The following is a 20,578-nucleotide window of genomic DNA, read 5'->3' on the forward strand; positions in this document are numbered from 1 at the left end:
AAAATAAAATAAAACTATATAGTTTTATTCTGTTGTTATTTTAAAAGTAGCATTATACCATTTGTTTTCATTTTTTGATGTTTGTTATTTTATCCAACAAAAAAACATGCAAACATGGCAAGTACCTATAGCAGCCTTTCTGGCCATTAGACAACCAGAGTCTTTGTTTCTTTGGTCTCTTTCCCTCACCTTCCTGTGCTAGCTATAGCTGACTAGGCTTTTATAGCTTCACAGTGTCTTCCTTTTTCTTATTTCTGACAGGGTCTTCTCAAGCTCCTCAGTGCCTTTTTCTTTTGTGAACTCGTTTCATATAAAAATCGGAACACTCAAAGGGGAACAGGTAAGTTTACTTGGGGATGAAAAATGGACTACCCTTTACACACTCCACCATGGGTCAGTAGGCATACTGCCAGAGTACAGGTTGTTACTCTGGACTCTTATCCTATTTTGCTCCCTAAGCTTTGTTTTGTGTAGGTTTGCATGCGTCTTATCTCTGCACACAACAGAATAATCTATGGATTTTTTTTTTAAAGACAGAATGTTGCTCTGTCGCCCAGCAGGCTGGAGTTCAGTGGCGCGATCTCGGCTGGCTGCAACCTCCGCCTCCCGGGTTCAAGCAGTTCTCCTGCCCCAGCCTCCCAACTAGCTGGGACTATAGGCATGTGCCACCATGCCCGGCTAATTTTTTTATTTTTAATAGAGACAGGGTTTCACTGTGTTGGCCAGGCTGGTCTCAATCTCCTGACCTCAAGTGATGTGACCCAACGAAGAGAATGAAAAGACAAGCCACAAACTGGGAGAAAATATTTGCAAAAGACATACCTGATAAAGGACTGTTATCACGCCTGGCCAATCCATGGGACTTTCACAGGATATAGATTCAAGGATTCTAATTCACTGTGTGTGTATGTGTTTTATATATATATGTGTGTGTGTGTATGTGTATTATATATACTTTTTTTTTTTTTTTTTTTGAGACAAGGTCTTGCTCTGTCACCCAGGCTGGAGTGCAGTGGTGTGATCTTGGCTCATTGCAACCTCTACCTCCCAGACTCAGGTAATTCTCCTACCTCAGCCTCCCAAGTAGCTGGAACTACAGGCACATGCCACCAAGCTCGGCTAATTTGTTTCTTTTTAAGACAGGGTTTCACCATGTTGCCCAGGCTGGTCTTGAACTCCTGGATTTACACAATCCGCCCACCCCAGCCTTCCAAATTTCTGGGATTACAAACCACCATGCCTGGCCCAAATTAAGTACATTTTTTTTTTTTTTTTTTGAGACCAAGTCTCGCTCTGTCACCCAGGCTGGAATGCAGTGGTGTGATATCGGCTCACTGCAACCTCTGCCTCCCAGGTTCAAGTGATTCTCTTGTCTCAGCCTCCCAAGTAGCTGAGGCTACAGGCACACGCCACCATGCCCAGCTAATTTTTGTATCTTTAGTAGAGACAGGGTTTCACCATACTGGTCAGGCTGGTCTTGAATTCCTGACCTCAGGTGATCCAACCACCCTGGCATCTCGAAGTGCTGGGATTACAGCCGTAAGCCACCACGCCCTGCCCACATTCAGTACATTTTAAAAGCTCCACACGTAATTTGATGTTCAGCCAAGAATGGGAATTAGTGGTTTAGCCCTTAAAACTTCTGACGCCAAACAATAAAGAAGAGCTAGTTTTAGATCTGAGAGATGACAGATGAGTCCTGGGTATGGGTACATCTATCTGAAAAAACATGCTTCCTTTCTGGTCTTTGACACTCCTATGGGAAGGAAAAAGATCCCCTTTTAAAATTTTCCTTCTAACAGATGAGTGTTTGAAGAACCTTAGTGAGATGTGAGAGAAAAAGTACATTTTCATAAGGACACTACTTTAGAAATTAATGGATTCTTTTTGTTTTTGCACAAGTTTATCTTAGATTTTCCCAAAAGTTTTGTTTCCTCTCTTGCTCACACAAGGAAGTCAGTGTTTTAGTGCTCCTCAAATAATTGTCCACTAATTTACACAGAGAAAGGTTAAGATTTTACAGGAATGAAGAAGTGCCCTCATCTGCTGGTAGAGGTTTGTGAAGATGAATTCGTTTTAAAAAACAAAGGTTAAGAATGTTCAGTATGTTCTTCAGGTTATAATTCATGTAAATTGCCAGTCATTCTGGACCTTAACATGGAGAGTTTTACTTAGAGGCTGGATTCTTAACTAGGAATAATGAAAAGATGCAATTTCAAACTATATAATCTTAACTATCTTATTATGCACCCCCCCTTTATTACATCAACAGAGTTGGGAGAATTGTGAAGAGAAAGGAAAAGATCAAATCTTACTGTTGTTTTTAATTCAACCTTTGTCAAAACACATAGAAATACAAAGCTTACCAATTTTCTCAGTAAATTCAGTTAAAAATAACATTTTGTATTTAGGAAGTAACTGAGGTTGGTCTGTGTAATAAATTTAACCTTTCATATTGTCATTATTTAATATGACAACTGTCAAATGTCCGTACTAATATATATAGTCCCAAGATAATGGACACACAAAAAAGTATTGAGAATGGATGACTATGCTTACTGTGTATTAAAAGAGCTTGTTTTAATCTCATGTAGACATTACACAGTGCTACCATAATATATTTCTATTTAAGAAGCTACACCTCTGGTGGAAATTTAATATTTCTGGAGACAAGGTTTGAGTTGTCCTGTAAAATATCTATTTAGTCCAAAGGAAAATTCTACTGAAACTTTACCTATGCTGTGTATACTATATTGGCCCTAAAATGAGGAACAAAAATATACTTCTAAAAGCAAGTTTCTATGAAATCATCCAGATGATAATAGAACTAGTATAACTAGTTTCCTCCCAGCCATTTGTACCTTTAGAAAGCTGTAATGAAAAAGTAAATAGGCCGGGTGCGGTGGTTCACGCCTGTAATCCCAACACTTTGGGAGGCCAAAGCTGGCGGATCACCTGAGGTCAGGAGTTTGAGACCAGCCTGGTCAGCATGACGAAACCTAGTCTCTACTGAAAATACAAAAAATAGTCAGGTGTGGTCGTGCGCTCCTGTAATCCCAGCTATTTGGGAGGCTGAGGCAGGAGAATCGCTTGAGCCCGGGAGGTAGAGGTTGCAGTGAGGCAAGATCGTGCCACTGCACCCCAGCCTGGGCAACAAGAGTGAGATTCCATCTCAAAAAAAAAAGTAAATATATTAATTTGAATTTGCCCCTTTTATTATAGTATTTATTCATTGGAATACTAAATTCATCTCTAGAAGTGAACAATTCTCTGCCATGCAGACAAAATTTTTTAGTGTAGTTTAGGCTGCCGGATTTTGATGTGACCTGAGACTGCATTTCATTTAAGATCCCTGCCCAACATAAATACAGCCTACTGAGATATGCTTGCCGCTTTTCCTGCTCCGCACACTTTGCCTTGCTTCCTTCAGGAACAAACGTGTCGCTGTTCCAGAAGGAAAGAATTTCATCTGCCATGTTTTTGAGAAATCATATACATTTAAGATAATCCCTTGTCTGAAGCCCTTGGTGGCAGATGGGTTTCATAATTTTGGGGGAGTTTAGAATGATAATATGGTACATATGCCAAATAATACATAACACCTAAGGCGGGTCTGGGTTAGCTCCCAATCAAACATATTAATATTTCTGCAGTGAGTATTCCAAGAGCATATTCCAAGTATGATAAAGATTATAAATAGCTCTGTGCCAGTTTACATATGGTTCTGATGCCATATGACTTTTGGCATAAAACACACAGAATCACTTGGCTTTTAAAGTTTTCTCAATTTTGAAACTACAGATAAAGGATTATAGACTTGTAATATACACAAAGGCCTTTTATACTTTGCATTAGATGAAGAGAGATACTTGAGGCCCATTTTACTATGACCTCCTAGTTGTTCTTCAGACATACCAGACATACTCCTCCCTCTCTCCGTGGAATGTTTGACTCCTCTTTGTGTCTGGCTCACTCTCTTGTCTCTTTCAGATCTTTGCCCAAATATCACTCAAGTCTTTCCCTGACCACTCTCTTTTAAATTTTAAAACTCCTTTCCCTACCAGCCTTCCTTGCCCTTCTCTTTGCTTTGTTTTTCTCCACAGTCTTTAATACAATCTCACATACTATGTATTCCTCATTTATTCATTCGTTTGCTCTCTTTGACTGAAACTAGAAAGTCAGTTCTGCAAGGATGGGGATTTTAATTTTCTTTATTCATTTTTATAGCTCTAGCATTTACAACTGTGCCTGGAATATGGTAGATACATGGCATTTTAAAAGAGGAAGAGAGTGTTGTTTGTTTTCACATACTTGCAAAAATATGGAAAACATATATTCTGTTTTTTCCTCTACAGATGGACTTTCTAGGTACTAGATCTAAAGTGGTCAATAAGAATAGCTAGGCCGGGCGCGGTGGCTCACGCCTGTAATCACAGCATTCTGGGAGGCCGAGGTGGGCGGATCACAAGGTCAGGAGCTCGAGACCATCCTGACTAACACAGTGAAACCCCATCTCTACCAAAAAATACGAAAAATTAGCCGGGCATAGTGGCAGGCGCCTGTAGTGCCAGTTACTCGGGAGGCTGAGGCAGAAGAATGGCATGAACCCGGGAGGCAGAGCTTGCAGTGAGTGGAGATTGCACCACTGCACTCCAGCCTGCCTGGGTGACAAAGCAAGACTCCATCTCAGAAAAAAAAAAAAAAAGAATAGCTGGGCTGATGGCTACAATCTGGGGTGGGGAGTGGCTAGGAATGGGGAGACAGGTAACAAGAAAGGCAATTTCAGATGGTGGGAAATAGTGATGGATGCTGTTGCACTTTTGAAGGACAATGATACAATACAAAGTGATGATTTTAGCTTGGTGGTCAGGGAAGCCCTCTGAGCTGAATTCTGAAAGACAGAAAGGAACTGGCTTGCAAAATTGTGGGAAAAGAGCATTCTAGGCAGAAGAAAGAAGAAATATAAAAGCCTACGGTAAGAATAGGCTTGGTATTTTAAAGAAAAAGGTTCAGTGTGGCTAAAGCACAGTGACAAGGAGAAAATTCTACAAGATGAGGATGGGAAGTCAGTAGTGGCTTTATAATTCCTGTTAAGTACTTCAAGTAGAGGAGCAATGTCAATCAATTTATATTTTTAAACAACCATTTTTGTTCTTTATGGAGTTTGACAGTAAAGACAGAAAGGGAACAGGGAGACTAGTTAGAAGTCTTCAGCAGTGGTTCAGACAAGAATTAACAGACGGTTCCTAAGTTTTTGACTTGATAAGTGAAATGGAGAAAGACCAGGGTAGAAAAAAAAAGATTCTTGTTTGATTTTAGTTTATATTTTGAGACATTGGGTAGAGGGGAGTAGAATCAAGAGTTCTGTTGGCTATAAGAGCCTTGTCCTCTGTGAAAAGATCAGGGCTGAAGAAATAAATTTGGAAATCTCTAGCATATAGAGCCCCTTAAAGGCTGAGAATGGATGAGATACTAGGAGAGTTATCTTCTATCTTCTCCTAGATAGAGAGGAGAACACTAGTGTACTTAATACAAAGAACACAACATCAGACCAATAAGACTCTTAACAACTAATTTATTTTAAAATAGACAAACTATTAATTGTAGAAAATAGTAACATAGCAATTTTAAATGTACAGTTTTAACCAATACAAAAAAGCAATAAAGCAATAATATCTGAAGCATTATTTAAGAAATCTCAGTACACGATCTCTGAAGTTCCTAAAATTCTGGCACTAATTCTAATGTGAACTTAGAAGCAAAAGACCCAGAAATAGTAAGCCCTTGACCTAAAAACTAACTGATTTGTATGATATTCATGCAGAAATTAATGATGAAAGGGAGTAAAGTTTTCTAGTGCCATTGTTATCAAAATAACTGTCAAAATAGTAAGTTTGAAACTTAATTGAGCACAAAATAAAACTTTGTTTTCTAACAAGACCAGATTTCTTTTTAAAAATAATTCTGAGTTAGACAAAGTGATTTTCCTAAAAGCTAGCTGGCGCTACCTTAAATGTCACCTATTTTAAATTACAGCATCTCTAAATAAGTTAATCACACAAGATAGTTTAAATACACCTTTAGGTGTAGGGGAGGGGAGAAGCGCCTCTTTTTCTAATGCAGCTGTTTTAATTTGAAGCTTTTGCACAAAATCAGATAGAAACATTAATGCCTAACCCATAATGACCCTTGATTACTTGTAATTTTGGACTAGAAATAATGTGGCTTTGAACATGCCAGTGTTAGACCATACTGACTTAAAAAAGTAAAAGATAGACAATTGCCAGTTCAAAAGATACATGGAAAACATGTACCATTCCAGAGAAAACACAAACCTTCCCAAATTAAGGAGGGCAGAATAATTTTGAGATGCAATTAGACAAATCTCTATGAAAAAAAAATTAAGGCTCCTATAGTTAACAGTCTGTTTATGGAGGAAAATTAATTTGTATCTTAATTCTTCAGGACCCAGAAACGTTAGAAAGTGCACTTGGGATATACTGTGTTAGGGTCCTCTATATCTAAGATCTGGTAGAGCACTTTACTTTTTCAAGTACTAGATGGGTACTTTATAAATTCAGTGATCTGAATGGTATAAAAACCAAGAGTACTATCAATAATCCTCATTTAAAAACGTAAGTTGGATGAAGAAAATAATCAGTAAGTTCTTTTAAGTTCTGAGGTATGAAATCTGTGTCAGTAGTATGATAGTATCATGTGTTTATACTTTGCTTCCAGCTTTTATTTAATTAAAGCAAAAATTTATAAAACAAGCACACAGTATATCAGATTCCAATAGTAAAATACAATCTAATGTGTAAAATTAGTAATTTTTTTTCTAATTTCTAATAATATCTATTTTTGCAGAAGGGTTCAGGATAATTTGGGTGAATGGGCCGTCAATCAAATTGCATTTGGAAGATAGGACACATTTGCTAAGGGTGTTCATGTTAAATTAAAAAAATATACATATAAATTAATAAAAACAAGAGCAAACATCACATATACGCTACAAAAGAAGGCAAAGTAGTCAGACAGGCATGGGTTATCAGGACTCCCACTCTAGGGCCATTCTTACTATCCATAAAGCACAGCAATTTTACTTTGGAAGTGGAAACAATCTGCTACAATTTTTTAAATGGCAGGATTTACACAAGATTTTTCAATCTTGTATAAATAACAATGACTAACATTTCAAGTGGCTTAGGAATCACCCAAACAATTGCATCTGCACACTTTATATCCACAAAAAGAACTGAAGATATTAAATGTGGCCATAAACAGAACCTGGGAAAGTTACACAGTCACATCTGTCAGAGACAATGAATCCAGAGGTGTACACGGTGTCCACCAAGGTCCTGAGATCCTCATTTCTCTTCCTTGTTTGAGGTATCCATGCTATCATTCATTTTCTGCTTTTGCATTCGTGTTCGAGTAGAAGCTGGAAAAAGGATGAAGAACTGTTAACAGCATTGATGGTACTGGGTAAGCTGGCAAGTGGCTGCCATACATATGATGCTAATGTCAAACTGATGGCGCTCAGGACCTTGCAAAAGCAGTGGTCTTCATTCTAGTATTTGACAGTACTGTAGGGAGTTACAGTAAACAATAATTTATTGCATATTTCAAAATAGCTAGAATTGTAATGTTCCCAATGCAAAGAAAAGATAAATGTTTGAGGCGATACATATCCCAATAACCCTGATTTGATCATTACACATTGTGTACATGTATCAAAACATCACATGTACCCCTAAAATATGTATAACTATGATATATCAATTTAAAAAAACTCCCCCTGCCAAAAAAGCAGTGGTCTCCAAATCTTTAAAAATCATATATCCCTGTGAGTAAATTTTTTCCCAAGCCTGTACCACAAAAATATGTATGTGTATACAAATTATAAAACACATACCCCAAGCAAACATTAAAACGAGATAAATAGAACTTCTATTTTATGTACCCCAAAAGATGATCTTGCATACTTCCAGGTATGCCCCATTTTGCAGGCCACTATTCTAGATATGAGGTAGTTGATGCTTGGCATATACTTCAGCAGACTAGAATACTCGGCTGGCCCAGACCGAATATGCCAGAGTGAGTAGTGGTATTCTTTACAAAGCTATAGTTTCTCTTATGTTTGGAGAGGCCTTGCAGGTACTGCAAATACATCAGATCATAGCTCATTTAAACTGGGCATAGATTTTTTTTTTTTTTTTTTTTTTTGAGACAGGGTCTTGCTCTGTTGCCCAAGCTGGAGTGCAGTAGCATGATCATGGCTCACTACAGCTTTGACCTTCTGGGCTCAAGCAATCCTATTACCTCAGCCTCTCCAGCAGCTGAGACTACAGGCACATGCCACCATGCCTGGCTAATTTTTGGATTTTTTTGTAAAGATGGGGTCTTGCTATGTTGCCCAGGCTCGTCTTGAACTCCTGGCCTCAAGCAATCCTCCCACCTTGCCCTCCCATAGTGCTGGTGTTACAGACATGAGCCATCATGCCTACCCGGGGCATGGCCATGTTAAAAGCATGTTATGAATTACAATAAAGACAAAGAAATTTATTTTAAATTTCTTAAAAATTCTTAACTTGATTTTAGAGGTAGGCATGAGCTCTTTATAAAGAAGCACATTTGGAAAAATGGAATGCCCTTTCATTCTGGGCAATCCAGCATTGTGTGATGATCTTTCCTAAATGTAATTGTTTAAGAAAAGCTGAAGAGCATCCTCGAGACTGCATCTCAAAAAAAAAGAAAAAAAAAAGAAAGAAAGAAATGCCTTAGCCTCAGGGGTTAAAATTCTGGCTGCTTTTTCACAATTTTGTAGATGCACAAAGGTCCTGAACTTTGGCCTGGCAGAGGAAGCTCACCATCATAGCTAAGTGTGTCACTGGGAAATGTACTGACTATAGCAACTGAACTCTTCTCTAAGAAAATATACATGTTTTTACAGCTTTCAGCTCCTTTTTAAGTGCATATTTGTGGGTTCCAAAATGTTTCCTTATGTCTTCAAGGCCTGATTTTGGTTATAAGCCTCTTGTCTATTTTCGTGTACGGAGGGGAAAAGACACAACTATTTAAAAGTTAAAATAGGAGCATATAAGTTGACATAAAATCCGAAAAGAGATTTGTTTATAACTAGAAAATTTTGTTTTAGTTCGTTTTAATTACACTTTAAAAATAATACATAAAAAGAATTCTTTTAAATACCTTATTTTCAAAGTTAGTATCTACAAAGATGTATTAAAGCCTCTCATTTTAATTGGTATTGTTCTCATTAGTGTGTCCTGTGACCTAGGAATGATAGTTTTAACACCTATCTCCTGAATATTTGTCTTCTTTCAAAATCCCAGTTCCTTTTCCTATCAATGGGTCTGGCAGCAGATACTGGGAACTGTTACACTCACCACCATAGCTACGTAAGACAACTCAACAGTAGTCAGTCAACATTTCTCTCTTTCCTAATGTGCCTTCCATCTACTATACTTGGATTAATTTTCTTTCTAGTCTCAGAGTAGTTTTGAATAGAATTCCACTTACCCTAACATTATATCACTCTGTATAACTTGAAAAATGACACAGTGTTCTTTATTAAAATTCTGATTTCCAGTAATGGAAACTTTTGTTTGAAATTGTTTTAAGATTTGCAAATAAGGAAAGTTTAATAATGGCAGAATCAAAGGTTATTCCTTAAATAAGGGTGATGATGTTTACATATGCTAGGTTTATAAAACCTTTCCCTAGATCTAATACTCCTGAATAGTTCCTGTTTGTAGTTCTGCTACAGTATTTTGTAACTGTAGCCGTTTGTGTTGAATGTGGTCAAGCAGTTTCACTTCTTAGTCTTCCTGCACGAAAGATCATAGAAAGCGTAAAAATGACCTTCACTTTGCATCATACATTTAATCCACAAATGTTTGTAGGTAAATAATATAATCTTGATTGAATTATATTTTAAATGCATAAACAAACCTGCCAACTGAAGAGATTATACATTCTTTTATAGAATGAAAAGACTTCCTGCAGTGTAAACAATTGTTTCTTTCATTTACACAAGGTGAAATAAGTACTTACTCATTTCTGCCAGTTTCTGCTGAAATTTGGACTCCCCTGGGAGATGTTTACTGCAGATTTAAAAAAATGTAAAACATTTCATGTGTATTTATAAAAGGAAAACTCAAATTTCCAGTAACTGATGCTTTCAATGCCTTATTTTATGCTATTATTTTAGTGAGTAGCTTTTAATTTTAAAATTTAAAAACTAACCATCTAAAACATAAATGTCACAAGTTTATGATGCTATATATTTTTTCAGTGGTTCTTACAAAACATAGTGGTTAATATTTTTAAAGAGTAAACATTTTTAAATTTAATGTTAAGAATAACAAAATTTTATCAATAGCTTTGTAAAAAAGATCAGGGTTTATTAGGTATCTTCACTGAATGTTGGTACACAATTTGTAAGGTGTTTTTAACTTTGCACTACACTCATATCTATTATTTTGAGTCATTCTCACAGCTGCCAAATAAACTTGGCATGAAAGAAACTGGTATAAGTCAGGAGCAGTGCTAAGACTGGATTCCCCAGATGACCATCTCAGCTACTGGAAAACATTCAAAAATGGTTCCTACCTTCCATCTGCTTCATCTGATCCTTCAATATCAAAGCGTAGTTTTTTCAGCGGTTTAGGAGGGTTGCTTCCTTCAGCACTTCTTTTGAGCACACGGTCGCTGTTACACACCATCTGATTTATTTTCTGGAACTTCTCAGAAGTCTACAAATTACATAATTCTTTACTTTAAATCATTAAATGCCAGCGTTTTGTAGTTAGCAACCTCAAGTTATAGTTTGAGGTGTGTCAAAAATCAGGCAGAGGTAATCACTTCATTTTAATTTTCTGCTTCATTGGACCAAATAAAATATATGAAATATCTAAAAATCAGAATAACTACCTAATTCCCTCCCCAATTAAACACCCACTCTTTGTAAATCCTCCTGTCTTTTCCAGTGCAGCTCACATTCTTCCTCCAGCAACTGCCTACTCTGCAAGTGCTGGTTCCTCATTTTCAGAACCCACCATACAGGACTACTTTTCAGAAGCAGGCAAGTCAGAATAGCTTTCTGGAAACTCGCTTTTGTCATTTTTTTTTTCTTTTAGGCTATTACATAACCAGAGGGAAGGTCACAAGAATTTGATAAGAGATGATGTGTTCAATGAATAATAATTTTTGATTCACTTTGTGGGTATTATGTTGACAAGTCATATAGACTTTCTGATAGAAATTATATCTGATTTGACTGATAGATTCAACAGTGAGAATTAGCTTTGCCAATTATGCTTTATTTCCCAAAAATTAAATGAGCGAATTCTTCCAATATTAAATTCAAAACAGGTTTTGATGGTAAATCTATCTGGAGCACATATACAATTTAACAAAAACTAAATCCCATGCTGCTATTAAATGTATAATATTTTAAATTATCAGCTTTAAGATATAGAAGTGCATTCAACTTTTTCCCAATTATTTTAGAGGTTATGGCAAGCAAAAATGTTTGAAGACCACAATGTGATACCTAGCCAGCTCCAGCTGTCCCTGTAAGGTCCCAGAGCTCCTTTGTAACGCCTGACAGCTGCAGCCCATCATGAACTATTTGTAACACACATTTTAACATTTAGTCATTTGGCATACAAACTTTTACCTCTCCCTAGTTACTTGAGGCAGTGTGGTGGGCAGCCTTTCAGATGGCTCCCAATGACCCCACCTCCTGGTATTCACCTCCTTGTGTAATCCTCCTCCCCTCATGTGTGGGCTAGATCTACTGTTGTCTTGCTTCTAACCAAAATAATATACCAAAAGTAAAGGGCTGTCATTTCCAGAATTAGATTACAATAAGACTGTGACCCATCTACCCCTCTCTTGCTCTTTATTTCCCTGCCTCCCTCAGAGTCCCTGCTCTGGACAAAGCAAGCTGCCATGTTGTGAGTAGCAAGTAGCACTATGGAGGGGCTCAAGGGCAAGAAACCAATAGAGGGGCCAACAGGCATCGAGGATCAGCCAACAGCCATTTGAGTAAGTCTGCCAGTGAATGCTCCTCTAGTGGAGCCTTGAGATGACTGCAGGCCCTGCTGACACCTTGATCACAGACTTTGGAGAAACTCTGGTCCAGCTAAGTCATGCCTAGATTATTGACCCACAGAAATGGAGATAATAAACGTTTGTTTTAAGTCACTAAGTTTGGGGGTAATGTATTATGTAGCAATACATAATATAGGCAGTCTTCGCATTCCTATAAGAATATAAGCTCTCTGGCCAGGCGCAGTGGCTCACATCTGTAATCCCAGCTCTTTGGGAGGCTGAGACAGGGGATCATGGAAGCCAGGAGTTCAGTACCAATCTGGCCAACATAGCAAGCCCCTGTCTCTACAAAAAATTAAAAAATTAGCTGGACATGGTGGTGCATGCCTGTAGTCCTGGCAACTTGGGAGGCTAAGGTGAGAGGACTGCTTGAGTCGAGGAGTTTGAGGTTACAGTAAGTAGGTGACAGAGGGAGACACTGTCTCTAAAAATAAAAATAAAAAAATTGAAAATATAAGCTCTCAGGGGAGTGGAGATGGTGCAACATATTAATGGTAATGCATACTGAATACTGCTGAATTAGTGACTTTAATGGAAGGCCAACTAGTGTTGTAGATTTGCAGCCTAGAATAAATGTTTCAAAGCAAAGCTTTCCCTTGGATCTCCTAGAATGAAGCCCTGCCACTTTCATTGAGGCAAGATCTCATGTAAACAATTCCTAATCAGTGTACCAGAAAAAGAATATCCTAGAAGTCTGAGAAGTCTGAGAGGAAGGACAAGCAAAAAGTGCATATGTATGGAAGGAGACCAGTAGGCAGGGACAGGCTGGTGACATTTGGATATCGGGCTTACATTTTGGAGTATCTCATTTCAAATCACACTCATAATGAGTGAATTTCAAAACTGTTTTATAAAATTGCTGTGAGGTTACGCACATACATACATGGTATCATAGAGTGATATTTGGTCTTTGTCCCCGGTTCCTGGAACAGAGCTCCTAAAACCCTTCGAATTTCCTGAGTGATAAGGGTGATGGGACCCTCTTTTGTTCTAATGAGGTGATACTTGGTGGGTACCTAGCTAATTTAGGATGGAAGCTGGTTGCCAGAAAGACCAGGTCTTGAGCAGAAGCTTGGAACTTTCAGCCCCACCCTGTATCCAGGGATGGGAGGGGGTTGGAGATTGAGTTAATCAATTATGCCTACATAATGAAACCCCTATAAAAACCCCTCAACAATAAGGCTGGGAGACCTTTGGAGTTGGTAAACATGTCCAAGTGCTAGGAAGGTGGTGCACCCCAACTCCCCAGGGACAGAAGCCCCTGTGCTAGGGACTCTTCTGGACCTCACCCTATATAATACTTCTTCATCTGGCTGTTTATTTGTATCTTTTATGATGAACTGATAATAGTAAGTAAAATATTTTCCAGAGTTTTGTGAGTAGTACAGGCAATGGATCAAACCTGTAAGGAAGAGGCACTATCGGAACCCCCCAACTTTGTATCCAAGTCAGAAGGAAGTGTGGTGTAGCCTGGGGACCTGACGCTTGTGACTGGTGTCTGCATTGAGACCAGTTTTGTGGGACTGAGCTCTTGAACCTGTGGAGTCTGATGCTGACTCTGAGTAATTAGTGTCAGAATTGAACTGAATTGTAGAACACCAGAGAGTTGAAGAATAGATTTGTGTGAGAAAAAAAATCTTACACATTTGGTGACAGAAGTGTTATGAGCAAAAACAGCTGACGTATATATGTATGTATATACACAAATGTATATATGTATTATATAATCTCAAATGAATATTTAGAAAAGTTTTGAAGTTCACCAATTAGGAGTATGATTTGAGATTAGGAGTATGATATATATATATATATCTCATAAATTTCTATGCAATATGCCTGGATGAGGTGTTTGAATAATTACATTTAGAAACTCGAATTATAGAAAGCTTTAATTTCTTTTATACTTACAATGCATGCTATTATATTTCATAGAAAGAAAATACTCACCCCAAATGATTCACCAATTGATACTAAGATTCTGTCAAGTTAAGATGAAATACCAATTAGTAATAGAAAATCATATACAATTTTGCAGAGATGAGCATAGATACATCATTCTGAACTATTAGGAATACTAAATTAAAGGTTACCTCTACCCTAGAACTACTGACAAACTATATTCATTTGGGAATTATTCTAACAGCACCCATTTAATCATATACTCACCTAGTCTCTTAGTTTTAAAGCAAAAGTTATAAGTCTGCAAGAACATATTCTGCCATTGCCCATATTTAGGGAGGGCAAAGGAAAGTTTCAAGTTTACCTCTACTGAGTTCTTCATAAATCAATGGGTAAGTTATCAAATTTTTTTCATATTTTCTCATTTAAAATTCAAGTAATATTTGGAAAAAACTTACCATATTAAGTAATAATCAGAATTCTAATTAGCATCTATATTGATATAGTAAAGGCTATCATATATCATATATAGAGTCAGAAATCTTTATTAGTCTGTCTTTATTTGAACCATATAATTTATGTTCTTGATAATAAATCTGAAGAACATCATTAGACTGACATGACTCAACAAAGATTTGAAAATATGAACATGGAACTAGTGAATATAGAGAATTTTTTGTCCTCTAATTCCTTGATAAGTGGCCATCATTCTACATATAATATTTGATTAACCAGAACACCTAAATGTGCTAGGTAGTGTTAAAATGCTCTCCTAATGCCTGGTCAATGATCTATTAGTTAGGATGTTCAGAATGTGACTTCTTTGCTAAAGAATACCAACACAGAATTTATTTCACTAAGTATCAGCAAGTAGCCATCATTATCACCATAATATGGACTAATTATCACTATTAAAGAAAACTACCTAAGTATACATTTTCATATAGTGGCACGGAACAATATAAATTTTCTTAAATAGACATGACGTGGCATCTTAGCAGCTTAGAACAAGTAGTAGGTATCAGTACACAGATATCCAACTACAAGAACACCAAATAAATAAAGTATGATACAGAGGCACATGAGAGCATTTGTATCATATTGCCAATTATTTCTCACTTCGTATCTTTCTGTAGAGTTTGAAATTTTTATAATGAGTACGTACTACTTCAATAATTAAATATACCATGCAAATGTTTTCTGAAAGGCCAACATATTCCCCTTTTCTTGCCCATTAGGTACAACCATATGGGCTGATAATTTCTGAGATGAGACTACATTAACTATACTAGCTAATCTGCCTCCTACTTTACACAAATAAAGTCAGTTTCAAATAGCCCATGACAACATATAATTAGTCAATTGAAGCACTTCAAAGCCAGAGAGCACTTGTGGTTGGATGTGGAAGATAATATAATGATTTGTAGTTGCACACAACCTTTCATCTGAGCATTTAAAACAGCTTCATACTCATCATTTCCCTGATCCACAGCACCCTTGTGAAGTAGAGATAGAGACCTGCCCAAGGTAAGGTGGTAAAGTGGCCGCCAGCAGGATTAGGGATGGACCTCTAAAGACTTAATTGACAGTAATCTACATTTAATATAACAAGCAAAATGAACAAAATCCACAGGAAGCAAAATTTACAGGACATCCAATAAACTACAAACTAAAAGTACTCAACCTAAAGTAACCTGCTTTGTTTAGCAGATTGGCTACTTAGAAAAATATGAAAGTGTTTTGAAACATATAACCAAACTGGTTCTCAAATTGTTTACAAAAGAAGATACCCTAACAGTCAGGAAATCTGATAAGTAAATCTGTAAACTCATCCAAGTAAATAGATTTTCTTTCTCTCCATATTCTTATTATGTTACTTAAATAAGCAAATAGAGTTTCAAGAGTCTAGCTTATTTGAAATGAAGAAAGCTTTATACTTTTTATTCTTGGATCAAAATAATCGCCCTCTCATTCTTTACTACTTCCCTAAAGAGAAAACACACACCTTGATCTTGGAGTCATTTTTGTTGGTGTTGGCAGACCTTCTGAAATTTTATATGGACTCTTCAGGGGTGAAATATAGATGTTCCCTCCAGGAATCCGTAAGGGTGAACTAGGAAACTTGTAAGGACTTCGAGGAATGTGAGGTATTGGTGACAAGGTAGGGGGCTAGAGCAAAAACAGAAAAGTAGACCATTTATTTAATGTTTTGGTGGACCCATTACATTAGATTTTTCCAATCAAAGGATACTTTCGACCTACCCTGGTGGAAGCATACTGCAAAATATTTGTTTTCAGTCTCTGCATGAAGACCGAGTTATAGAATACTATAATAGAATCATACTCCTCTTCTTTGATCAAAACACGTTTGAATGTCTGAGAAAGAATAGTAGAAAAAAAAAGTAAAATTTACTTGTTAAATGAATTTTAAAATTTCTACCTTTAGATTTCCTTAGTTTATAATACTTTTTGACTGATAAGAAGCACATATTATAAAACAAAAAAATAATCTAAAATTACTTCTTAGGCTTGGATTATAGCTGCTCTCCGAGAAGTGAAATGTCACAGAATGATTGAGAGAAATAGCGAGGCAGCAGCAGATGGAATAGCTGGCCATCCAAGAAGACAGGAGTAGACAGGCTAGTAGAATGGAAAGCATGATCAAAGGGAATCAAAGGGCCAGAGCTGAGCGAAAGCCAATAATATTATGCATCAATATTTGGACTACATTCTCTGGCCTGTACCTCCTGGTATTCCCCCCAATCTCTAAGGGTTTAAGTATGCATTACTCAATTGCAAGAAGTAGATATTTAGTAAAGGCACTATATTTTAGTGATAGATTTCACTCAAATTTTAGGTAAAAACACAGAGGTTATATCAGATGCTTCTGATACATACAATTAAAATGATTGAATTTAGAAAATAACTTCAAACATACAAACAAAAATGACTTGGTTTGTATTAGTTTTGAAAACTCCAATAATAAATGGGAAAAATATCCCACAACTCACTTTCCACAAAACAATATGAAATATATCATACCAAGTATATTTTACTACTACTATTTCTCTAAAGGGAAGGTAAACCAGAAACACAAAATGTGTTTATACTGAACATTTTTATTATTTATTTGCAAGGCTGCATTTATACTGGCTTTTCCTATAAATACAAATAACTTCAAAGAATATCTAATGTTCTATGACTCATATCAAGTTTATTACAAATACCTGCTTATTACAGGGATAAAGTATTACTTACTAACTTTGTTAAAAAATACGGATATCGATAATTTCATTATTTGCCTTATCTTTCCAATTCTATTTAAGTTACAAATAAATAATATAAAAGTTTTTATTTGTGAATTTACAAAATAAGGTCAGAATATATGATCTCATTAATGAATAAAATTACCTATGTTATAGATACAGATTTATCAAAAAAACTTACTATGGAAAATTACCTACCTCCTGAACAGCATGAGGAAGATCCTTGTATGCTGTTACGATGATTTTGAATTTAAGGTCTATATTCTTCACTTTGCATATGCCATACATGGAACACATCATAATCTAGTGAATAAATATGATGTAAAAGTAGTCAGAATTTTATTACATGGTTTTGTTCTTTAAAAATACCATTTTCTTTCTTTTAGCCTCAAAAAAGAAAAGTTTAATTTCCTACAGAGTTATTTCTTTCCACACTGAGCTCAATTTGAAATTCTACATGAAGTGTTTAACCCAAAGTGTGTTTAAAGAACAAATTGCAAATCACCAAGGCTCAATTATTCAGGACTTATCACCTGGCTTGTAAATTACCCTAACCTTGGCTCTTGTCCCTTAAATGTTTCCCAGAAAAGTTGAAACTAGAATCAATTAATTTTGTATAACTAGCACTTTAAAAAGCCAGATGTGAAAACGTTTCAACCTATCAGATAAAATAATATTGAACACACTTGGTGGTGGTGGTGAGGAGGCCATGGTGACTGGAAGGGCATGTAAGAGAGTCTTATGTGTTGCTGACAATGTTTTGTTTCCAGATCTGGATGCTGGTTATATAACTAAGTTCAGTTGATGAATTTTTGTTAGAATGTACCCTTTTGATACACAGGTTTTTACATATGTGTATTACATTTCAATAAAATATTTTAAATGCAAAACTAAGTTCTGAAAATGATTCCCTGTGACTTTAAAACATCAGACTTTATTTGTATGAACTTTATAGCCTAATTTAAGTACTCATTACTTCTCCAACATTCTTGCTCTTACCTACTATTGCCAAGAGTGCCAAATAATCATCTTTTGCTTGGCATCCTACAGCCAAGTGTAGACAGTGTAGTACTGGCATAAGAATACTTTATGTAGATCAATGAAACAGAATTGAGAGTCCAGAAATAAATATTTACATATTTACAGTCAATTGATTTTTTGACAACTGTCAATGAGGAGAGAAAAAATCTTTTCAAAAAATGGTGCTGGAACAACTAGTTATCCACATACAAAAGAATGAAGCTGGACTCCTACCTCAACTATATTAAAAAATTAGCTCAAAATGGAGCAAAACCTAAATGTAAGAACTAAAACTATAAACCTTTTGGAGGAAAACAGGGATAAATCTTAACAACTTCAGATTTGGCACTGGTTTCTTAGATATGACACTAAAGCATCAGTAACAAGAAAACAACCACATAAATTGGACATCATCAAAATAAAAAACTTGTGTTTCAAAGGACACTACCAAGAAAGTGAAACAACTCACAGAAAGGAAGAAAATATTTTCAAATTATGTATGTGATAAGGGACTTGTATGTAGACTACATAAAGATCCCTTACAGTTCAATAATAACAAGACAAATAACCCTATTAAATAATGGGCAGTCTGGGTGTGGTGGCTCATGCCTGTAATCCCAGCACTTTGGGAGGCCCAGGTGGGTGACTCACTTGAGCTCAGGAGTTCAAGATCAGCCGGAGCAACACGGCAAAACCCTATCTCTACGAAAAATACAAAAATTAGCTGGGCATGGTGGTGTGTGCCTCTAGTCCCAGCCACTCAGGAGGCAGAAGTGGGAGGAGCACTTGAACCTGGGGATTCGAGGCCGTAGTGAGCTATGATCATGTCACTGCACTCCAACCTGGGTGACAGAATAAGACCATGTCTCAAAACAAAATGGGCTGGGCACGGTGGCTCACACCCGTAATCCCAGCACTTTGGAAGGCGGAGGTGGGTGGATCACAAGGTCAGGAGTTTGAGACCAGCCTGACCAACATAATGAAACCCTGTCTCTACTAAAAATGCAGAAATTAGCCAGCATGGTGGCACACATCTGTAATCCCAGCTACTCAGGAGGCTGAGGCAGGAGAATCGCTTGAACCCGGGAGGCAGAGGTTGCTGTAAGCTGAGATCATGCCACTATACTCTAGCCTGGGCGACAGAGCAAGACTCCGTGTCAAAAATAAAAAAATAAAAATAAAAACAAAATGGGCAAAGGGTCTGAATAGACATGTCTCTAAAGAAGACATACACATGGCCTGTAAACACATGAAAAGGTGCTCACCATCACTAGCCATCAAAGAAATGCAAATCAAAAGCACACTGAGATGCCACTTTATACCCACTAGGATGGCTATGATAAAAAAAAAAGATAAAAAAAGTTGGTGAGGATATAGAGAAATTGGAACCTCATACATTATTGGTAGCCATGTAAAATGGTATAGCCACTTTGGAAAATGATCTGGGCATTCCTCAAAAAGTTAACATAGAATCATCATATGACCTAGCAATTCTACTCCTAGGTATGTACCCAGGAGAAATGAAAACACGTACATAAATGTTCACAGTAACATTATTCATAATGGCCAAAAAGTGGAAACAACCCAAATGTTTATCACTTCATGAATGATAAGCATAATGTGGTATATATTCATACAATGGAATATTATCTGGCAATGAAAAGGAATGAAGTACTGATACAAGCTACAATACAGATGAACCTTGAAAACATGCTAAATGAAAGAAGCCAAACACAAAAGACCACATATTATATAATTCCATGTGTATGAAATGTCTAGAAGAGGAAAGTCCATAGAGAGAAAACAGATTAATATTGTCTTGGGCTGAGGGGGTAGGGGAATAGGGGGTGACTGCTTGAGGGTATGGAGTTTCTTTCTGGTGTGATACAAATTCTAAAATTGATTGTGGTGAAGTTTGTACAACTCTGTGAATACACTAAAAACCACCAAATTGTACATTTTAAATGGGTGGCTTTTATGGTGTGTGAATTATGTCAGTAAAGCTATTAACTATATATATGTATATATATTTTTTTTTAATTAGAAAAAAAAATTTTTTGAGACAGGGTCTTGCTCTGTTACCCAGGCCAGAGTACAGTGGTGTGATCTCTGCTCACTTGCAACCTGCGCCTCCTCGGCTCAAGAAATCCTCCCACTTCAGCCTCTCAAGTAGCTGGCTAATTTTTAAATTTTTTGTAGAGATGAAGTTTTGCCAGGTTGCCCAGGCTGGTCTCAAACTCCTGAGCTCAAGCGAT

General features: G+C 36.7%; 1 protein-coding gene across 1 annotated transcript in view; it reads right to left on the minus strand.

Moving 5' to 3' along the window:
* Positions 1–5,555: 5,555 nt before the first annotated feature.
* RB1 (retinoblastoma 1) overlaps positions 5,556–20,578 on the minus strand; it is a 182,234-nt gene continuing 167,211 nt past the window's right edge. Inside the window, exons 20-26 of the mRNA XM_011939655.1 lie at positions 17,502–17,606; positions 16,300–16,413; positions 16,043–16,206; positions 14,086–14,116; positions 10,633–10,775; positions 10,075–10,124; positions 5,556–7,441 (exon numbers count right to left, since the gene is read on the minus strand). Of these exons, the coding sequence (XP_011795045.1) occupies positions 7,368–7,441; positions 10,075–10,124; positions 10,633–10,775; positions 14,086–14,116; positions 16,043–16,206; positions 16,300–16,413; positions 17,502–17,606 (681 nt within the window). The 3' untranslated portion in view covers positions 5,556–7,367. The remainder of the gene's footprint in view (positions 7,442–10,074; positions 10,125–10,632; positions 10,776–14,085; positions 14,117–16,042; positions 16,207–16,299; positions 16,414–17,501; positions 17,607–20,578) is intronic.

This window comes from Colobus angolensis, unplaced genomic scaffold (assembly GCF_000951035.1).
Source record: "Colobus angolensis palliatus isolate OR3802 unplaced genomic scaffold, Cang.pa_1.0 Scaffold101, whole genome shotgun sequence".
In the NCBI taxonomy this organism is placed as follows: domain Eukaryota; kingdom Metazoa; phylum Chordata; class Mammalia; order Primates; family Cercopithecidae; genus Colobus; species Colobus angolensis.